The sequence below is a fragment of the Brassica napus genome, chromosome A2 (genome assembly GCF_020379485.1).
Source record: "Brassica napus cultivar Da-Ae chromosome A2, Da-Ae, whole genome shotgun sequence".
NCBI lineage: Eukaryota > Viridiplantae > Streptophyta > Magnoliopsida > Brassicales > Brassicaceae > Brassica > Brassica napus.
This window is the reverse complement of record NC_063435.1, coordinates 3,768,259-3,786,379: the sequence shown is the minus strand read 5'-3', so window position 1 is coordinate 3,786,379 and position 18,121 is coordinate 3,768,259. Positions and strand designations below refer to the sequence as shown.

General features: G+C 37.0%; 5 protein-coding genes across 5 annotated transcripts; 1 reads left to right on the top strand and 4 right to left on the bottom strand.

Annotated features, from left to right (window-relative positions):
- Positions 1-1,334: 1,334 nt before the first annotated feature.
- On the bottom strand, positions 1,335-3,607 carry LOC106407097 (receptor-like kinase LIP2). The gene is made up of 5 exons (XM_048750093.1): positions 3,341-3,607; positions 2,600-2,751; positions 2,340-2,529; positions 1,845-2,266; positions 1,335-1,755 (listed from the first exon to the last, which is right to left on the bottom strand). Exons 1-5 carry the CDS (start codon positions 3,504-3,506, stop codon positions 1,525-1,527), a joined length of 1,161 nt encoding a protein of 386 aa, XP_048606050.1. The 5' UTR covers positions 3,507-3,607; the 3' UTR covers positions 1,335-1,524.
- A 910-nt stretch (positions 3,608-4,517) lies between these two features.
- On the bottom strand, positions 4,518-6,976 carry LOC106407108 (probable serine/threonine-protein kinase PBL1). Its single transcript, XM_022707988.2, has 5 exons — positions 6,217-6,976; positions 5,800-5,942; positions 5,532-5,721; positions 5,011-5,441; positions 4,518-4,931 (listed from the first exon to the last, which is right to left on the bottom strand). The coding sequence occupies exons 1-5, from the start codon at positions 6,647-6,649 to the stop codon at positions 4,701-4,703; spliced, it is 1,428 nt and encodes a 475-aa protein (XP_022563709.2). The 5' UTR covers positions 6,650-6,976; the 3' UTR covers positions 4,518-4,700.
- A 94-nt stretch (positions 6,977-7,070) lies between these two features.
- On the bottom strand, positions 7,071-7,802 carry LOC125589065 (two-component response regulator-like APRR3). The gene is made up of 5 exons (XM_048761251.1): positions 7,777-7,802; positions 7,648-7,681; positions 7,385-7,573; positions 7,232-7,299; positions 7,071-7,140 (listed from the first exon to the last, which is right to left on the bottom strand). The coding sequence occupies exons 1-5, from the start codon at positions 7,800-7,802 to the stop codon at positions 7,071-7,073; spliced, it is 387 nt and encodes a 128-aa protein (XP_048617208.1).
- A 3,440-nt stretch (positions 7,803-11,242) lies between these two features.
- Positions 11,243-13,797, top strand: LOC106385800 (AP2-like ethylene-responsive transcription factor TOE2). Its single transcript, XM_013825702.3, has 8 exons — positions 11,243-11,989; positions 12,085-12,141; positions 12,235-12,322; positions 12,410-12,555; positions 12,772-12,824; positions 12,929-13,032; positions 13,128-13,244; positions 13,336-13,797. The coding sequence occupies exons 1-8, from the start codon at positions 11,577-11,579 to the stop codon at positions 13,654-13,656; spliced, it is 1,299 nt and encodes a 432-aa protein (XP_013681156.2). The 5' UTR covers positions 11,243-11,576; the 3' UTR covers positions 13,657-13,797.
- Positions 13,798-14,119: 322 nt separating this feature from the next.
- LOC106416811 (B3 domain-containing protein At5g60130) lies at positions 14,120-15,647 on the bottom strand. Its single transcript, XM_013857709.3, has 4 exons — positions 15,459-15,647; positions 15,304-15,374; positions 14,675-15,235; positions 14,120-14,592 (listed from the first exon to the last, which is right to left on the bottom strand). The coding sequence occupies exons 1-4, from the start codon at positions 15,466-15,468 to the stop codon at positions 14,329-14,331; spliced, it is 906 nt and encodes a 301-aa protein (XP_013713163.2). The 5' UTR covers positions 15,469-15,647; the 3' UTR covers positions 14,120-14,328.
- Positions 15,648-18,121: the final 2,474 nt, after the last annotated feature.

Here is an 18,121-nt window from a genome sequence, read left to right as displayed (position 1 = left end):
TATGCGTTTGATCAAAGCACTTGGATTTTATCTCTTGGATCTTGTCAATCAACTACAACTTTGTCGTTTATGTGTGGAAAGATTGTAATAATATTCACTTACATATTCCATATCAAGCTCAAACGTGTTCTACCACCGACTACATAATTTTTATTTTCCAAAGTTTTGAAATGACATTGCAAAAAGAAAAGATGTTTGTGGGGAGGCAATAGTGGCCCAAAACATTAACTTCTATCGTTATAGACTCTGTAGGTTATAAGATTCTCTTCAAACAATAGAATTTATTTCTCCAATTGAAAACTTTGGTTCCCTCTCTCTCATGGCGTATGTCGCGTTAGATGTTGTAATCACGAATATGATATAACATTACATGTGTTTGTTCATGATACGAAGAGAGAATTTGATATACGTTCATTAACGTTCTAGTCCATTTGTTCATGTATGCAATATATATAGTATATTATTTTCTTTCATTTATTTCAAATGTATATACAATTGATATCACGGACTCGTTTTGTAAGTGTTAAGAGACTTCTACAAAAACTCACACAACTTCATCGATAAAATCATCTCTTTAGCTTGTATTTTACAAACATTTGATTCCTAGAAAACGTGATTCGAAAATCGAGAATATTCATGGATAAATGGTATAACGACGCCTCGAGAGAAGTCCAAACCTGTCTACAATGATAAACCGTCTAATCCTTGATCAGATAGTGGATCAATTAAATTACATTTATTTATTTTTTAATCAGAATTTGGATCAGACCAAATGACCAATCATAGTTAATTTTCACTATACATTCATAAGTATAGATTTAATTATAATATTTGTGTAAGCTGTGAATCAATTGTACATTTCACAAGTATCTTTTGGGGTCAAATTTCTATCTTAAAAAAGATAACACTAGATATCATTAAAATGTACAATTAACAGCTTACACTTAGTTTAATCATAACAGCAGGCCTAAATATTTGGGGCTGATGTTAATGTTAATGCTTCCTCCATAGATCAACTCCTAATATCAAATGGAATGAAGAACAACATTAGTTTTAAATGTTAACCCTAATTATTTCTTGTAACAAACAAGAGATGTGTGGCATGATAATATCTAATAACCAGGAAAGCTTACTTGTGTGAGAAGCTTCTCGGTGTATCATATGATCAAAGCGTAAGACCTCTCACAAGATGCCATGTTCTGTTGCAGAATCATAGAGATTGTTTTGAAAGGACTTTTAAGATCTAATTAGGTAAGAACTTCTCTCTCCTGTTTTTTTTTCTTCTCTCCTATTTTAGGAAAGCTTCATAAACAGAGAAATAAAGGCAAAAGATATTCATTAACACCTATTTACAGATGGCATTACATCTCAAAAGTTCACACACTGATCTCTATCTCAAATCATAGAAACAGTTGCTGCAAAATCATTCAGTTACACATCCAAGTATTATAATATGTTTTTTTCATGCTATAAAACCCAAAAAAAGCGCAGCCTAGCTATATAAAACCGTCTGATGAAAACTTCCTACACTAAATCCCTCCTCAGCACTGGAGGCAGCGTTGCGACATCATAAGCTGCAGCTTGACGAACCATCGTCTCCACAAAACGCATAGTAGGCCGTGCCAGTACATTTGGGTCCATACACATCCTAGCAGCCTGAAATAATCTCTTTATACCTTCAGCCGAATACGTATTGCCCAACGCAACATCAAGAACAATAGGCAAGTACTCTTCTCTCGTCCATACTGACATCAACTGCACAAAAACAAAAACAAGATTCATATACTAACTTGCAGAACACGAAACGTATGAAAAGTAAAAACCGTGGAGTTAAAAATGCATACCCATCCATTGATTTTCCTTGAAGCAGCAGGTCTCGAACGATCAAAAGCCTTCCTTCCAGTGAAAAGCGTGAGCAAGAAAACTCCATAGCTATAGACATCAGACTTGCTCGAAACCAGACCTGACCCTTCTGTCTCCGGTGCGATGCATCCCATAGTTCCCTTGATAGGATCGATCTGACTCTGCTTCTCAATGCCGTTCGCATCGTGAGCCATTCTAGTCGCTAGTCCAAAGTCAGTCAGCTTCGGCACGAAGTCCTCGTCGAGTAAAACGTTAGCAACCTTGAGATCTCTGTGAACCGTCTTGAGCTCCTCGTGTAGATAGATCAGAGCCTCAGCTACACCCAATGCGATGTTCATCCTCCTCTCCCAGCTCAAAACCGCATTTCGTTGCTGTTGTAAGCCCGGAGCTGGCCTCGTGTCAGCTACAAAACAAGGGTTTAACATTTAAACAACAAAACTCAAACACAGAGAGATTCATTTAGGTTAGGTTCTTACCGTAGAGGTGGTGGTCGAGAGAGCCTCTAGGCATGAACTGGTAGACGATGACACGGTCTTCGTCGGTGACACATTGTCCGAGAAGGTTGATAACGTTTGGGTGATTAGCTCTGTGTAACGTTGTGATCTCTGCCTCGAACTCGGTTTTAGCCTCTTCGTTCTCTACCTTTTGAATCTTTGCAGCTCCGACCTAATTGAAAAGAAGAAACAAAAGTTACTATTTTTAGCACAAAGGCGAAGACAAAAGAAGTGGTTTAGACCTGATTGAGTCTTGGGAGATTGCAGCGATAGACTTGACCGAAGTTGCCTTCGCCGAGCAAGTTAGTGTTATCGAGGTTTTGAGTTCCTTCTAAGATCTCTTCCCATCGTAACGTGAAATAAGGAAGTCGAGGTGGAGATACGCGAGGAGATTCTGCAAATGAACAAGAACCCTAATTCAATCTCTTGTGGCATTAGCGAATCAGATAGTTCCACAAGATCCAAACTTGTTTTCAATACACAAGAACAACTCTAATACGATTACTTGCTTAAAACCTAATCGCTGTGATTCAAAATGAAGTAACTCGATGAAACAGATTGCTTGCGGCACAAGAAACCAGAAAACATCAGATTATTCCACAAGATCAAGACTTGTTTCAATAAACAAGAACAACTCTAATACGATTACGTGCGTGAACCCTAATTGCTGTGATTCAAAATGAAGTAACTCTATGAAACAGATTGCTTGCGGCACAAGAAACCAGAAAACTAGATTGTTCCACAAGATCGATACTTGTTTCAGTAAACAAGAACAACTCTAATACGAAGTAACTCTTAAGAAACAGAGTGCTTGCGTCACAAGAAACCAGAAAACGAGATTGACTTCACAAGATCAAGACTTGTTTCAGAAACAAGAACAACTCTAAGATAACTTCTCGTTCTCACGTAAGAAACAGAGTGCTTGCGCCACAAGAAACCCTACTTTGAAAGATTGAAAACAAAGAGAAAGCAAAAAGGGGAACCTGGAGGAAGACGATCGTCGGGGAGCTCGAGATTGTTGCGCCACGCGTTGTTGAGGAACTCGTTATCGCCAAATGGCCGTTGTCGATTTCCTCCCGATGATTGTGGGTTTCGCGCTGCGCCTTGACTCGAGCTTTCTCCTTTGAAACAACATAAGTACCTCTTCATCGTTGCGATCAACCTTTCTTGAGACTTTCTCTCTTCTTTCCGAGAAAGTGTTTTCCAGGAAAAGTTGCGGTTAAACAAAGAGGCTCTCTGCGAGAAGAGTAGAGAGCGAGAGAGAGAGTGGAGGGGTTATATATATATATATATATATATACGAGACCAAATGCGTTTCAAATCGAGCAGCTCAATAAATCATTAAAAAAAAAAAAATTAGCAAAATTTAATAGTGCACAAATTAGATTCATAGGGGAACTCTTTTTTCACTCATTAATTATTAAAATATTAATCAAAATTACTGAGTAAATTACTATGCATTATACCCCCCAAAAAGAAGCAAATACCATGCATGGCAACAATATGTTTTTTTTGTAGGAATACAAGATTTTAAACAAGACTACCCTTTTTTTTGCTAAACTAAACAAGACTACTTACCAACACACAAGGAAAATTCTCATAGCAATAACTTATGTATCAATGAAATAATTTTTTTTATACTTTATCAAACAAAATGGGGGAATCAATTATTAAAATACATAATGAAAGAATCCAAAAGAGACTCTGTTCAGATACGACACTACTGTGTGAAACTTTCTTTTGTTCTTCATATCTTGGAAGTGACCTCTCTTCCTATACCACTTTTGTTGTTCTAACAGTCGTCACTACTCGGACACTCATTTCCTGATTTAGAATCACTCCTCCAAGAAATGAATGGATCCATGTGAGTACATTACTAAATAAGAAAACGTTTTGTAAATCCATAGAAATGATAACCTCCCATATCACACAAGAAATGAAAACTCCAAATCAGTCACAGGTAAAGCTTACTTGCATTAGAAGCTTCAAGTGCTAAATATGATCAAGAGTGAAGTTGTTACCCTCATGACTTGTAAAGTTGCAAAGTTATTCATTTGATCCAGTTAATTTAACAAAGAGATCATTTTTAGGAAAAAAAAAAAGAATTAAGATCTAACAAAATCCAAAGGTAAGAACTTTTCTCCTATTTTAAGACAGTTTCATAACAAAGAAATGAAGGCAAACGATATCAAAAGTTGATAACACCTATTTACAAACGGCATTATCTCAAAAGTACACAACACCCTGGTCTCGTCTTAAATCTTAGAAAAGATTACAAACTAACGCATCGGTTATAATTATATGTTTCTAAAAACCAAAATGAAAGCCGCCTGATAAAACATCCTATATCGAATGCCTCCTCGTCAACGTTGGACACGTTGGGACCTCATAAACCGCAACGTCACTAACCATCGACTCCACAAAACGCATTTCAGGACGTGCAAGCAGCTGCGGATCGACACACATCAAGGCCGTCTGAAATAATTTGATTAAACCTTCACCCGGAAACCTATTACCCATCGCAGAATCAACAACCAGCGGAATGTTATCTCCTCTGCTACATACTATCTTTAACTGCAAATAAAAAAAACATTTGTTACGTGCAGAACAAGAAACAAATAAAAACTAAGCCCTAAAGTTATGGAATCATTACCCAATCCGTGAGCTTCTCTTTCCCCGAACCTCTCTTAGAATCAAAAGCTTTCCTTCCAGTGAAAAGCGTGAACAGGAACACTCCATAGCTGTAGACATCGTTCTTGCTCGAGACCAAACCTAACTCCTCTGTCTCCGGCGCGGTGCAACCCGGAGTTCCCTTGATCAGAGTGATCTCGCTCCTCTTCTCAACGCCGTTCTCATCTTCAACGATGCAAGACGCTAATCCAAAATCAGTCAGCTTCGGCACAAACTTCTTGTCAAGCAAAACGTTCGAAACCTTGACGTCTCTGTGAACCATCTTCAGCTCCTCGTGGAGATAAACAAGAGCTTTAGCTACACCCACTGCGATCCTCAGCCTCATGGTCCAACTCAAAACCTTGTATACCTGAAGTAAGCCACGTCCACGACCTCGAAGTAGCCTCGTGTTTGCTACAAAACAAAAGAGGAAAGTTAGTGAAAACAAAAGTAGAAAGAATCAGTTTAAGTCTAAAATGGGATTTGTTTGTTTGTTGTGTTTACGAAAGAGGTGGTGATCGAGAGAGCCTCGATGCATGAACTCGTAGACGATGACACGGTGGTCTTGATGGAAACATTTGCCGAGAAGAGTGATCACGTTTGGGTGATTAGCCGCGTGTAACGTTGTGATCTCTGCCAAGAACTCAGCATGAGCCTCTTCGCTCGGATTATTTTGAACCTTTGCAGCTCCGGTCTGATAAGAAACAAAGATTTTTAGCAAATGGGTTTCGAGTTTCGGGACAGTAAAGGACAAGACTTTGAGTTTTGTAACCTTGTCGAGTCTTGGTATATCGCAGCGATAGACTTCACCGAAGTTGCCTCGGCCGAGATAGTTGATGTTACGGAAGTTTAGGGTTCCTTGAAAGATCTCGCTCCATTTAATCTTAGGTCCAGGGTAAGGATCATGAGTCGCAGCTACAAAACGATGAGTGACTAACACGTTAAAGAAAGAGAGGTAACAACTATGAACAAGAACCCTAGATCAAGTTCCAAAAAAACAAGAACAGAGCTCTACTACGGTAACTTGCAACGCAAGTTCAAGATTGTTGTGATTTAAAACGAAGTAAAACAACGATGAACAGGAACCCTAGATCAATCTTGTTACGCAAGTTAACGCTTGTTGTGATTCAAAACGAAAGTAACAACCCTAAAAACAGAGTGTTTCAAGGAGGAGAAACAAGAAAGGAACCTTTAGCATCTTCGTAGGATTTCCAAAGGTTGCGCCAAGCAAGGTTAAGGCCTTCGTTATTGTCAAAGAGGTTTTCATCAAAGATGGCTTCGTTCTCGTCTTTGACACTTCTCGATGAGGCTTGTGGGTCTTGCACTGGTTGCGATGATGATGGTTGCAGTTGCACTGGTTGCAGAGGTTGCGTTTGCTCTTCCGCTTCTACTGCTCCACTTGAGCTTTCTCCTTTGTGACAACAGAAGAACTTTTTCATCGTAGCAATTTGGGGATGGAGAGGTATAACTTTCTTGAGAGTTTTCTTTAAACAAAAGAGACTCTCTGCGAGAAAACTAGAGAGAGCGGGTGAGAGGTTAGAGGATGAACACTTAAAAATCTCTTCGAAGAGAATATATATATAGGAGAGCTTAATGTGTTCTAATAGAGCGCCTCTATGCATGGATCTTCTTTTTTAAAAAATAATAATTATACACAAATTAGATTCATGAGAAAATCATTTTTAGCCTCAAATAATGCGAGCAATAAAGTTTATAAGAAAATAAATAGTTTAATTTTTAAACGTTTTATGACCTAATAAGCAAGTGATTGTACTGCTTACTAATACACTGAAATACCTAAAATAGCTCATGGCAAGAATAATTTATTTATTTTAGAGAAATACTCTAAAATAGCTTAAAATTTTAGTTTTTGAAACTTTTTTTTTTGGAGAATGTCTTTTATTTATTTCCATGGAAAAAATCTTTTCTATTATACAAAATGGAGAAAAAAATACATACAAAAACGTAACCAATTAAATAATCCAAAAGGTCACTAAATAGAGACGCTTCTACAGATACAATGCCACTTTGTGAACCTCTCTTCTATACCATCTTCGTTGACTCAGCTGTCGTCAGTCTTCGGACACTCATTTCCTGATTAGAATCATCTCTCCTACAAAGGCAATGGATCCATGTGAGCACATTATTAAATAAGGAAACCTTTTGTAAATCCAGACACTTTGAGGAAGAGTAAAGAATCTTACTTGCGAATGAATTGACCTTTGACACGAGGCCGTTGCTCAGCTAGTTTCCTCCTACTGTGATACCTTACCTAAAGGCAAAACAGAACAACACAAAAGCATGCCATAACTTCGTGCCTCCCACGAAATAAGAGCTTAAGCTTTGCATAGAGATACCTTCTTCTCAAAGCATCGCTCTTTACGTTTAAGCCGAAACTTCATCAAAGCAGCCTCTCTTTGTGTGGCACGTTCGCTTCCACTAGACTGCTGATTCGATGGATTGTCAATACTGCTCAAACCTGAACCCATTATTTTTGCAACGGAACTGTCACCGGGAGAACAACTTCCCACGTTTTCTTCTGGAGCCTACTCAGCAATAAATTAAAGCTTTTGATGAAACCGGCTTAGAGACAAAACCAAACATTGTAGACAATACATACCTTATTAGCAGAAGCTACACCGTTATTATTACATCTGCGTGTCACACAAGAAAAAGAAAACAGCTGCAGATTAGTCCCATGTTCGACACCGTTTAGGTAGGACTGCGTCTGGCTTGGGATGGATTATACAGAATCATGTGGGGACGTTTCTTCATTGTGCTATGGGCGGGCTAAGTTACAATCTTAGAGTCGACTGTTTAAGTTACCTAGCTCTAGCTGCCCAGAATAGTTCGTACGTGTGTTTATTTGTGTCTTTGTTTCAAAGTAGTTATAGTATTCGAATTTGTGTTCCTTTCTGTCTAGGAGGAGAAATCTGTACCTCACATGATCAGAGATAGAGCAAAAATGTCAATCAACATCCCACTCCATAATGTCGAATTTCATTTTATAACAAAATTAAATGACTATACAGTCTATACTCATCAAAAGTAGTAAGTAGCAGCAGCCGCATTTTCATAGCTATTGTATCAATCTGAGCCAATAATCTTATAATTAGGATCATACCAAATCCGTTTGTTAGGCTGCCCAACCTATGAATGAGATTTAGCTTCATTGTCATGGTTTTCTCTTAGTATTAGTGAAGTTTTCATTTTCTTATAGCTTATTTTCTATATATCAAATTATCAATTAGTAAGTGACAAGTTCTGGCTTTTGTTGTCTAATCGGATTAAAACCAAACCGATCGGACTAAAACCAAGCCGAACTAAACTGAATCAAACTTAAACTAAATCAATCAAACAAAAAATTATTTAAAACAAAATTTAAATTAACCAAACCGAACCAAGTTCTAACAATACTCTCGTTCTCCTCAGATTTTTATAATGTGTACATTAGAACACCTTCAAAATTAAATCGTTGATAATGAACTTATGACTCATAATAGGGCATCAACAGAATGTATACACCATCGTACACTTGCATAGTCAAACTCACAAGGTTTTCATGATGAGAAAGAGGCAAATCACGGATGTTATCCCGATTTTTTTTTGGTTTATATATATTCTACCGAATTTGAATCCAAATGTTAATACAACAATACTACAGCAGATTAGAAAGTTAGATGCTATATATTGGCTGTTACCTACAATCTTATTAGATATCAATACGGTTTCGGTATTGTTTAACAGAAATCATGAATATTCTTTAATTAGAACAAATAAAACATATCTGTTAGTCATATAGGTAGTATCATTCTGTTTTGAGTTTCCCTTACTTTAAAACCGCTTATATATTTAGTAAAAAAAACGCTTATATATGTATATATGTGTCAGTTCCTTATACAAACTACTCTTTTTTTTTTAAAACTACATTTTGATCCAAACTGAAACTAAAACCATCTTCAATAGAGGTTTTTCAATCAGAACTCTCGTATTAAAGTTAAAGAAATAAAAAAAGAAATTAAAAGAGAGTGAAAAGAAGTTTTAAAAACTTTTTTTTAGAACTACTTTTAAACTTTTTTCATCTACATGTCAGGCAATTAACATTTTAATGATTTTAAAAATATAAAATTTAATTACACAATTAAAATATGGATATTTTTAATTTCTTTTGGAATCTTACATGATTTCTAATAGTTGGAAATAGTATAAGAACATAATTAATGGGAATTCTTAAAATGAAGTTTTTAACTGAATATAAAAAACTTCATTGTTCATGCTCTGATAATCGCACGATAAGAATGGGCACTTGTTCTTGCCGTGTCGCATCGCACTAAAAAAATATACTATATTAGGTACGAAGACATTGCTACCAGAAAAAATAAATTTCCTTTAACGGGTAGGACTGCGTCCACGTCTTTCAATTCAACCTCGTCTGCCTTATATGATTAAATGTAGTTTTCAAAATGTGAATGGATATATCTTACGAAAGTGACAACAAGATAAAAAAAGAATATAACAAGAGTGATTTTTTTCTTTATGCTAAATAAATGGTAGCATTTTCTAATATTTTTTAATTATAGTTAGAATCTAACTTTTGGTTTAAAAATGCGATTTTAGCAGGTGACTCTAACATACAAGTTTCACTTTGAAACTTTGGCAATGAAACTTTGGCAAACGCAAACATAATTTAAGTCATGATTATTTACAAATTAAAGATTTTAGATTTTAGTGTTTCAAAAAAAAAAAGATTTTAGATTTTAATTTTGGTTTTCAAACTTTCTTAGTTTTTGATTTTGGTATAGACGGTAGACGGTAGTAAAAAAAAATAACGAATGCAGAACTTAACTATGAAAAAGAAATGTTAGGAAAAAAATAAAGATTAGGTAGAAAAAAATCCGGAATTTGAGGAAAGTCAGAACAGACGTGGGCCGTCAGATCAGATAGACACATGAGGAAAGACGCAGAGAGTAGCTGAATGGCTGGGGTGTAAACTCTGTTGTACACGTGGCTGCATTGTACTCGTTAAAATCATGATCTTCTCTGACATTCCACTTTTGGCAACCGGCTAAAGCCAGTCAAAATTTATCATTTGACGACATCTACCCCACTAATAATAATACTAACATTTAGAAAGAAAAAGAGATTCGTATGGACACAATCAAATAAATGTATATATTTGTTGAGGTCATTCTCATTTTTCACGGCTAAAACCTGAGTTCGAACTTCGAACCCATTCCATGATTCCATCAATTTAATTAAAGACGTAACGTTCACTGCTCTATATATTTTCATTATTTATGTAAAATATACAGTACATTCTTTTAACTGCTTTTTGCACATTTACATAGCTACTTATAATTAATCTCCTAGTAGACGAGAGTAGCTAAGCTTTGCAAAAGAAGAGCAATGATGTCTTCTTACGTTACCTTTTATGGATTACCCTCTTGAACCGTATCATCTGCTTCATTGCTATAATCTCTTTGTTTCATTATTGCTCTCAAGCTAGAGTCAGCCAAGCCATATAATTCGATGTGACTTAACTATATGTGTTTTTGTCTTCCATTTTCTTTTTGGTTTTGTCGTTTATATGCAATAACTATTTCAAATCACATGTTCTTTACTTAATTCAACAATAAATTATCAAAGAAAATGACACACAATTGATGTACATGTAAAACTCTCAAAATTTGATAGATCTGAATTTACAATAATGCTTTGATATTTTGTACAAAGCATATGATGAAGTTAATAATGCTCTAAAGTGGATCATATTGTTTGTACTTGGTGATAAATCATGTTGTCTCATGGTCTTCTTCTTATAGTCCTTTATTTGGTGAGAGACATATCTGCAAATATAGGACCCGCCCATAAATGAATACAAATGCTTTGTCTTCAAAGTTGCAAATGAATAGATTCGTTTTTCTTCTTTTTTTTTTTTTTTTGATATCTACTTAATAGTGTTTAGTGCATATCTTGGTTTAGTAAAGAAAAATCACATTCAAGTACTCGTTTTCGTGAATGCTTTAATGGTTAACAGTCCTATTAATGTACTAATTATCATATACTTCAATTTCTTACATTAATTTGTACTTTCCCCAGCGGAACCGGGAACCGACATAACCGGTTGTCCAATTGCCGAGAAAGATGGAGAGAATAATAATAATAATAAATAATTTATATAAGTGTTCCTTTGTGATGTTACAAAAAAAAAAAAAAAAGTGTTCCTTTGTTGCCACTAACCACAGCTTACGTCCCATCATTCCCCGGCCGACGACGATAATCTCATTCGTCCGGCGAAGCTATTAGTCTCTCAGTCTTCTCTTTTAAAAATCACCATGTCTCCTTAAGTCTCCGTCGTGACCGATCTTTCCTTATCTGTAAATTATCCTTAATAATCCTCCGCAAATCCTGGCCGTTCATTTCAGAATCTAATGTTCCTGTCCTAATGTGATTTTCGATCTGGTCGGATTATTGGGAGCTTTGATCAATGTGTAAGAGAGCTTGAGGAGATAGCTTTTTCGCCTTTTTTTTAGTTGACTTTTGAGAGTGATGATGCTGGATCTCAATCTCGACGTGGTGTCGGCTGAGTCAACTCAGATGGATGAATCGGTGACGTCGAACTCTTCGGTGGTCAATGCGGAGGCGTCAAGCTGCATCGACGGGGAAGAGGAGCTCTGCTCCACACGCGCCGCCGTCAAGTTTCAGTTTGAAATACTGAAAGGAAGAGGTGGAGAAGAAGAAGAAGAAGAAGATAGAAAGACTAAGGAGTTTTTTCCTGTTGCGCAAAGTTCGAGGAGCTCCGTTGATATCTCATTCCAGAGAGGGACACAAGGCGGAGACTTTGTACAGCCACCACCAGCACAGCCGGTGAAGAAAAGCAGGAGAGGGCCTAGGTCTAAGAGTTCTCAGTACAGAGGTGTTACTTTTTATAGGAGGACAGGCAGATGGGAGTCTCATATCTGGTAAAAATCTACATCTCGCTGATTGATATGTTCCTTATGATAGAACATGGTAAGACTTTGAGATTTTGTATTAATCTTTTTTTTTCTGTTTGTAGGGATTGCGGTAAACAAGTTTATTTAGGTGGATTTGACACTGCCCATGCTGCAGCTAGGTAACACCTTTGGAAACTATGTTGTTTTTGTATGGTCTAATTGATATCTCAACTGCTTTTGAGTTTCACAAGTCCGACATATTGCTTGTGTAGGGCGTATGATAGAGCTGCTGTCAAGTTCAGGGGACTGGAGGCTGACATCAATTTCATTATCAGCGATTATGAAGAGGATCTCAAGCAGGTTTTGATTTGCAGTTGTTGAAAATGCTATGAATGATTTTCTCAAGCAGATGTGTTGGTTCTTATCTGGTGTTTGAAACTTTTACAGATGGCGAATCTTTCCAAAGAGGAAGTTGTGCAAGTACTTCGGCGACAGAGCTCTGGTTTCTCCAGGAGCAATTCTAGATATCAAGGAGTTTCTTTGCAGAAGATTGGGGGGTGGGGTGCTCAAATGAAGCAGTTCAATGGAAACATGTAATCAATCAACTTCTCTCAGGAATCTAACGTTTGGGATTCTAAACATGCTATGGTTTTTTTCTGAATGTGCTTGTCTAAAAAGAGTGAAGTGCCTAAGATAAAGAGTTGATTATATTTTCGTTAGTTATAGAACCATATTAATAGGAAAGCCTATTTGTGGTTATGGTTATTAACTAGAGATTATTCTGACGGCTCATATGATTATGGAATCAGGGCGGTTGCTTCCTTAATTGAGCCTCATGCATCCCGGATCATTCCCGAGTCAGGTAAATGTATAATCGATGCTCGGTTCCTTGCTTGTTAAACTGGTCACTGCTATGTGACACGCTACTACTAACTTGTTAACGTGTTTTCTAATTTCCTTATATAGCTAATGTTAAGCTCGACCTCAGTTTGGGAATTTCTCTTTCACTGGGAGATGGTCCAAAGCAAAAAGATAAGGCTCCCCGGCGTCATCATCCTCCTAACAGTATGGTATGTGGAAGTAACTCTGTCAAATGTTTCTTCCTAGTTAGATCGTATCTTCATGGTTCTTCCTAGCTTCATGATTTTTTTTTTTTGTCTTACAGATGGACAACCACATGACTGCAGCGACATGTGATACGCCTTTCAATTTGTTAAAGAGGGGTTCAGACCACCTTCTCAACCGCCATGTCCCCCATCCTTCTGCGTTCTTTTCACCCATGGTAAATAAAACACCATAGCCACACATCTCTTTTATGTCCAACTCGGTGAATAATATTGTGCAGTAAAAAAATTCATTTCTTGTCTCTACAGGAAAGGACACCAGAGAAAGGTTTTATGTCGCCTTCTCCTCAAAGCTTCCTAGCCAGGACATGGCAAGCGCAAGATCAGTTCAGTGGTGGAACCGCCACAACAGCTATTGCATCGCCACTGTACTCAAATGCAGCATCATCAGGATTCTCACCCTCAGCTACACGCCCACCACCTTCATCCACTGCTAGTGCTACTCTTCATCCTTCTCAGCCCTTCCTCAATCTGAATATGCCCGGTCTCTATGTCATCCACCCATCTGATTACTCTTCTCAGCAACACCACCACCATCTCATGAACCGATCACAACCACCACCACCATAAGCGTACTTGCTTCTTCTGTATTTGCCATTGTTTGTAACATAGAGTGAAGACTAATAACAAAACAGAAACAAAAATCTATATTCTCATAAATCACTATAATGTCTCTGAAATTAATATGATGGATAACCTTTGTTCAAACAATGCAAGTCTAATGCAATCTATTTGTATCTAGATAATGACAGATGTTTCCCATCTTGTAGACAAGAAAATATATTATACATATTCTAGAAAAAAAATTATTTCAAAATGATATATTTTTTGTATTTCTAATGCATTTTTATCAACTAATAATTTTATTAATTGTAAAATTCAAAAAAATTAATTGTATTTTTTAGATTTTTATTGGTTTAAAATTATAGGAAATAGATAATCACATAAAATTATGCATTTAATATTGAAATTTAATAATATGCGTGAAAAAACTAAAACCTGTATCATTTTGAAATGGAAGAAATATTTTGCTAGCCAAAACAAAAACAACACTCGAGACATATCTGATTAATATTCAGAAACTACAAACTCGTACATGAAGTCAACACACACAACAAAGTCTTGATTTAACTAGAAACAAACAGATAGTAGCTAAACATTAACTCAACAAACAACAGAGATAACCCATAAACACACGTCAACAATCAACAACGGCATAAGACTCATATAAAATGAGCAAGTCTACTTGATAACGTGAAACTTGATAGTGTGAACCACATTGTTGTTACCCGCCTTCTTCAACTCACATATCATTTTGTCCGTCGACCTCACACCATTCCTCCTATAAATAGCTCCATACCCTTTGATAAACACACTCCCATTCGTCTGAACCTTAATTTTCTTCGTCAGCTTCCCGAACTTCTTCACGAGTGGATCGATGATATTTAGACTCTCGGCCTCGGAGAAGGATAAGCCGTAGTCATTTATAACCTTAGACGGTATGCGCTGCAAATCATCACAAAACAAAGCATAAACTAATCGTTAGTCACTCAAAGATTGTAACATCATTCATTATTTTGTTTCTTACCAATTGGCTTATCTTCTTGGGATTGATCTTCACTCGAAAAAACGCGTTGCTGCGATCATCTAGATATCGTCTGTCATCATCATGGTTTGCCTCAGCATCCTCATCATCATCAGAACCATCAAGCGCTACATGATCATCACCAGCCGCAACACCATGATCATCATCTTCAGCACTAGCATCATTATCGTCAGCACAACTGTAATCAGAATCCTGAAAATCATCATCATCATCATCATCACTAAGAACCAAAACGTCATCAGCATCTTCGGTTTCTTGCACTGAAGTTGTTGTTCGGAGTCTTTTACACATGGTGAGAGGCTCGTAGATAGAGAAGTTGAAACACATCGAGCCATCATCATCCAGTTGGAACTCCAGCACGTTTCCAGTGGTCAGAGACTCGTCCTTCGCGATCCTCTTCCACCCGTTAAGCAGCATGTATCTCTCAGCGTCACCACCACATCTCCTCAACGCCATTCTCCAAGTCTTCCCGTAAATACTTTTAACCGTTACGTGTTTAGGCAGAGGCTTTGGTAAGAAGCTGTTGAAACAAACAGGCAACTCCTGCAAAAAGCAATTACAAGTCTCAACCAAACTTGAAACAGAGTGAAGAGAGAAGTCTTGTTTTTTACCAAATCATCTCCTGATATACCAGGCATGTACACTCTGAAGAACTTTGGAACACAATCTTCTGCAGGAGTAACTGTTACAAAGAACGGAAACCAAAATACATCAATTTCTTGAAGAGGAAGAATCAGGAACAGAGGAAGGAGGAGAAAGGAGAAACCTGGCTTCATAGTTGTCACCGTCTTTTTGCTTGTAGCCGCTGCTATCTGGTAACCCTAGTCCTGAGAGATAAAGTGAAACTAGGTCTTGGAACACTTATGACCGCAGATCTCATTGTTTTGGTGAGTGGTTTTAGTCTTTTTGTGGCAAAATGTTTCAAAAACAGAGTATGTCTCTGTTTCTGTGCTTGTTGCTTTAAACGGAAATAACAGACCATTAGTAGTAAGGAGACTCGTTATAGAGCCGAAGAACTGCTAAGGCCCAACAAAAACGATAAATGGGCCTAAATTTCGGTCCACTCTATACGGTTTTGATTTTTGAAAAGCTTAGCATGAGATATAGCTTTTTCAACTGAAGAAGGTGACTTGTTAGTGTTTTATGGATGTATCTTTTTATTCTCCTGTTTTGGTATATGGTACTAAAGTTGTTCAGGATTTGAGGAGCGGTTCGAAACGTAGTGGCTGTCCCCAGGGCCGGCCATGAGATTTTGGAAGCTTGTGACTGTGCCTACGTAAATTTTTTTTTTTACAAGTTTGGGGGTCTAAATTTTTTTTTTAGGTGTCTATTTGTACATAATTTTTTTTCAAAAATTTTGGGAGCCTGTTGCGAATGTTTTACCTAGCATGACCCAGGGCTCTGGCTGTCCACGGCCGCCTCCTTCATCTGCATATCCTTTTTTTATAGCACAAGAATGCTTAGTGAATGCTAGCTAGAGTTTTGAGGTTGTATTGTATGCCAAATGACTATTCAAAGCCTAGACACCACTTTTCCAAATAGTTTAACGGTTAGGATATTTGCATTCCAAACGTAGACCTAGGTTTGACTCCCAGCGGTCAAAGAGCCATCAACTTATAAGTTCTTACATAGTTCTGTAAAAAATCAGAAACAATTTTCTTAGGAACACTCAGTTGTGTATATATTTATTTTAAACGAATGTAGATCACTATAAAGCTTTTGTAACATTCATAGATTCATGAAATTATCACCAGAAAAATGTTTCGTCGACTATTTTAAAGTATTTCCTCAGACAGTTAATATAAGAAAAGATTCGTTCAGGGATCCCAAGATGATCGAGGACCCTCGTGGTATTACACTTGAATAATTGTTCTAAAATCATTATATATCAGGCACTGGTTAAAACAACATGAAAAACTAGTTTTGACAAATCTAAGTAATTTTATTTCACATTTAAAATAAAATTAAAGTACATATTATATAACAGTAATGTCAATCAAAACCAAAAATGTATAAAATTAATGTCAATTATAACAAATTAATCGGATATTTGTATTTTATATCATATTTTTTGTGTTTTTTTATTCTAGTTGTATAAAAGAGAATAAAACTTAAATCATAAGAAGAAAAATACAGTGCTTCAAATACTGTAAGGGGAATGTATTTTGTTTATCCCTTATTATCTTCAAAAAGTAATGAGAGACTTTGAAATAAACTCTTTTTGCACATAAAGTTATCAGTGAAGAATATATGCTACCAAAAGAAAGATTTTCTACAGGAAGTAATTTCCGATATCGTGCTAGTGAGGTCAAAGTACGAAGAAATATCGTGTGGTGATTGCAAAGTCAGTAAACAACGATTTCGAGCTTTAGAAAAATTAATGCATTGCACGTTAGACGGGATGGAGTCCACGAGCAGAGTAAACGGGCATGGGAGGTCCATTAGCCGTGGTTGGGGCTTACAAGTGGTATTAGAACCGAACTCAGGCGAGTGTGGAGTCAGTGAGGGCTCACACAAACATGGCTAACAATCTTGGAGCGCATGAAGATGTTGCATTCTTTGAGAAGGTGTGAATTGTAATATTCTGGTTTGTGGTATATGGAAAGGCTTAACATAGTTGATTTGGCTATATGTGTCACCAAAGTGCACTTACCTTTACCGTCACACATCCATTTAAAACTCTAGGGTTAATCATGCTTGATCCGGTATTGTGGAAAGACTGGGTGATCTTTCAGGAAGTGATTCCCGATATCGTGCGAGCTAGGCCTAAGCACGAGAACATGTCATGTGATGATTGGAGGAATAGTAAACAATGATTTCGAACTTTGGAAAAATTAACGCACTACTCGTCCGATGGAATATAGTCCACAGGAGTGAGCGGACGTGGAAAACCCATTTGCCTTGAACAGCCGGAGCGTTACAATATTAGAGTTTACTTGTGTACTACAAATAAGCCAACTCGTTTCTCTATCACAATAGCTTTATGGGCGAAAATAAATGGAATGTGAAAAAGCTCTACAAGGCGTTTTCTCCATTTGTGTCTAACCGAGGTGCAACATACAGCGGATGTAGTGATATACTGCATAGCAAATGAATGGTTCCGATACGAATGTGGTGTTACCTGCCAACGGTTTTAGCTCTGGAGGAGTGAACTATCGGAATGGGCTGTGGTTGGCTGATGTAATGGAGATTGCAAGATCTAGTTGATCATTTGGGAGAAGAGTTATTGAGGCTGATCAAAAGGTTTGTCTTAGAATAATGCGAGTAAATGAGAAGTTGGTTTGTTGTCTTTTAACTGTTTACCTGAATTACTGAACATTTGATTTTTCACCGGTTATGGAACCACCAAACTGTTCTGCTCTACTTTTTAGCAGTAAAAAAGTGGGATATACACTAGTTTTTTTCCTCCTTTGTGCAACTATCGAACAC

What these genes read in the sequence shown, in the direction of transcription:
- LOC106407108 (XM_022707988.2), bottom strand. Translation starts at nt 6,649, where the DNA reads ATGCATAGAGGCGCTCTATTAGAACACATTAAGCTCTCCTATATATAT. An exon ending in ATATACCAAGACTCGACAAG is followed by an intron (nt 5,722 to 5,799) that starts GTTACAAAACTC and finishes GTTTCTTATCAG; the next exon opens with ACCGGAGCTGCAAAGGTTCA. An exon ending in AAGAGAAGCTCACGGATTGG is followed by an intron (nt 4,932 to 5,010) that starts GTAATGATTCCA and finishes TTTTATTTGCAG; the next exon opens with TTAAAGATAGTATGTAGCAG.
- LOC106407097 (XM_048750093.1), bottom strand. Translation starts at nt 3,506, where the DNA reads ATGAAGAGGTACTTATGTTGTTTCAAAGGAGAAAGCTCGAGTCAAGGC. An exon ending in ATCTCCCAAGACTCAATCAG is followed by an intron (nt 2,530 to 2,599) that starts GTCTAAACCACT and finishes CTTTTCAATTAG; the next exon opens with GTCGGAGCTGCAAAGATTCA. An exon ending in CAAGGAAAATCAATGGATGG is followed by an intron (nt 1,756 to 1,844) that starts GTATGCATTTTT and finishes GTTTTTGTGCAG; the next exon opens with TTGATGTCAGTATGGACGAG.
- LOC106416811 (XM_013857709.3), bottom strand. An exon ending in GTATATCAGGAGATGATTTG is followed by an intron (nt 15,236 to 15,303) that starts GTAAAAAACAAG and finishes TGCTTTTTGCAG; the next exon opens with GAGTTGCCTGTTTGTTTCAA. An exon ending in CCAAGAAGATAAGCCAATTG is followed by an intron (nt 14,593 to 14,674) that starts GTAAGAAACAAA and finishes GATGATTTGCAG; the next exon opens with CGCATACCGTCTAAGGTTAT.
- LOC125589065 (XM_048761251.1), bottom strand. Translation starts at nt 7,802, where the DNA reads ATGAAGAAACGTCCCCACATGATTCT. An exon ending in AAACGTCCCCACATGATTCT is followed by an intron (nt 7,682 to 7,776) that starts GTATAATCCATC and finishes TGTGACACGCAG; the next exon opens with ATGTAATAATAACGGTGTAG. An exon ending in AGCGATGCTTTGAGAAGAAG is followed by an intron (nt 7,300 to 7,384) that starts GTATCTCTATGC and finishes TTTTGCCTTTAG; the next exon opens with GTAAGGTATCACAGTAGGAG.
- LOC106385800 (XM_013825702.3), top strand. Translation starts at nt 11,577, where the DNA reads ATGATGCTGGATCTCAATCTCGACGTGGTGTCGGCTGAGTCAACTCAG. An exon ending in ACTGCCCATGCTGCAGCTAG is followed by an intron (nt 12,142 to 12,234) that starts GTAACACCTTTG and finishes TTGCTTGTGTAG; the next exon opens with GGCGTATGATAGAGCTGCTG. An exon ending in ATGAAGAGGATCTCAAGCAG is followed by an intron (nt 12,323 to 12,409) that starts GTTTTGATTTGC and finishes AAACTTTTACAG; the next exon opens with ATGGCGAATCTTTCCAAAGA.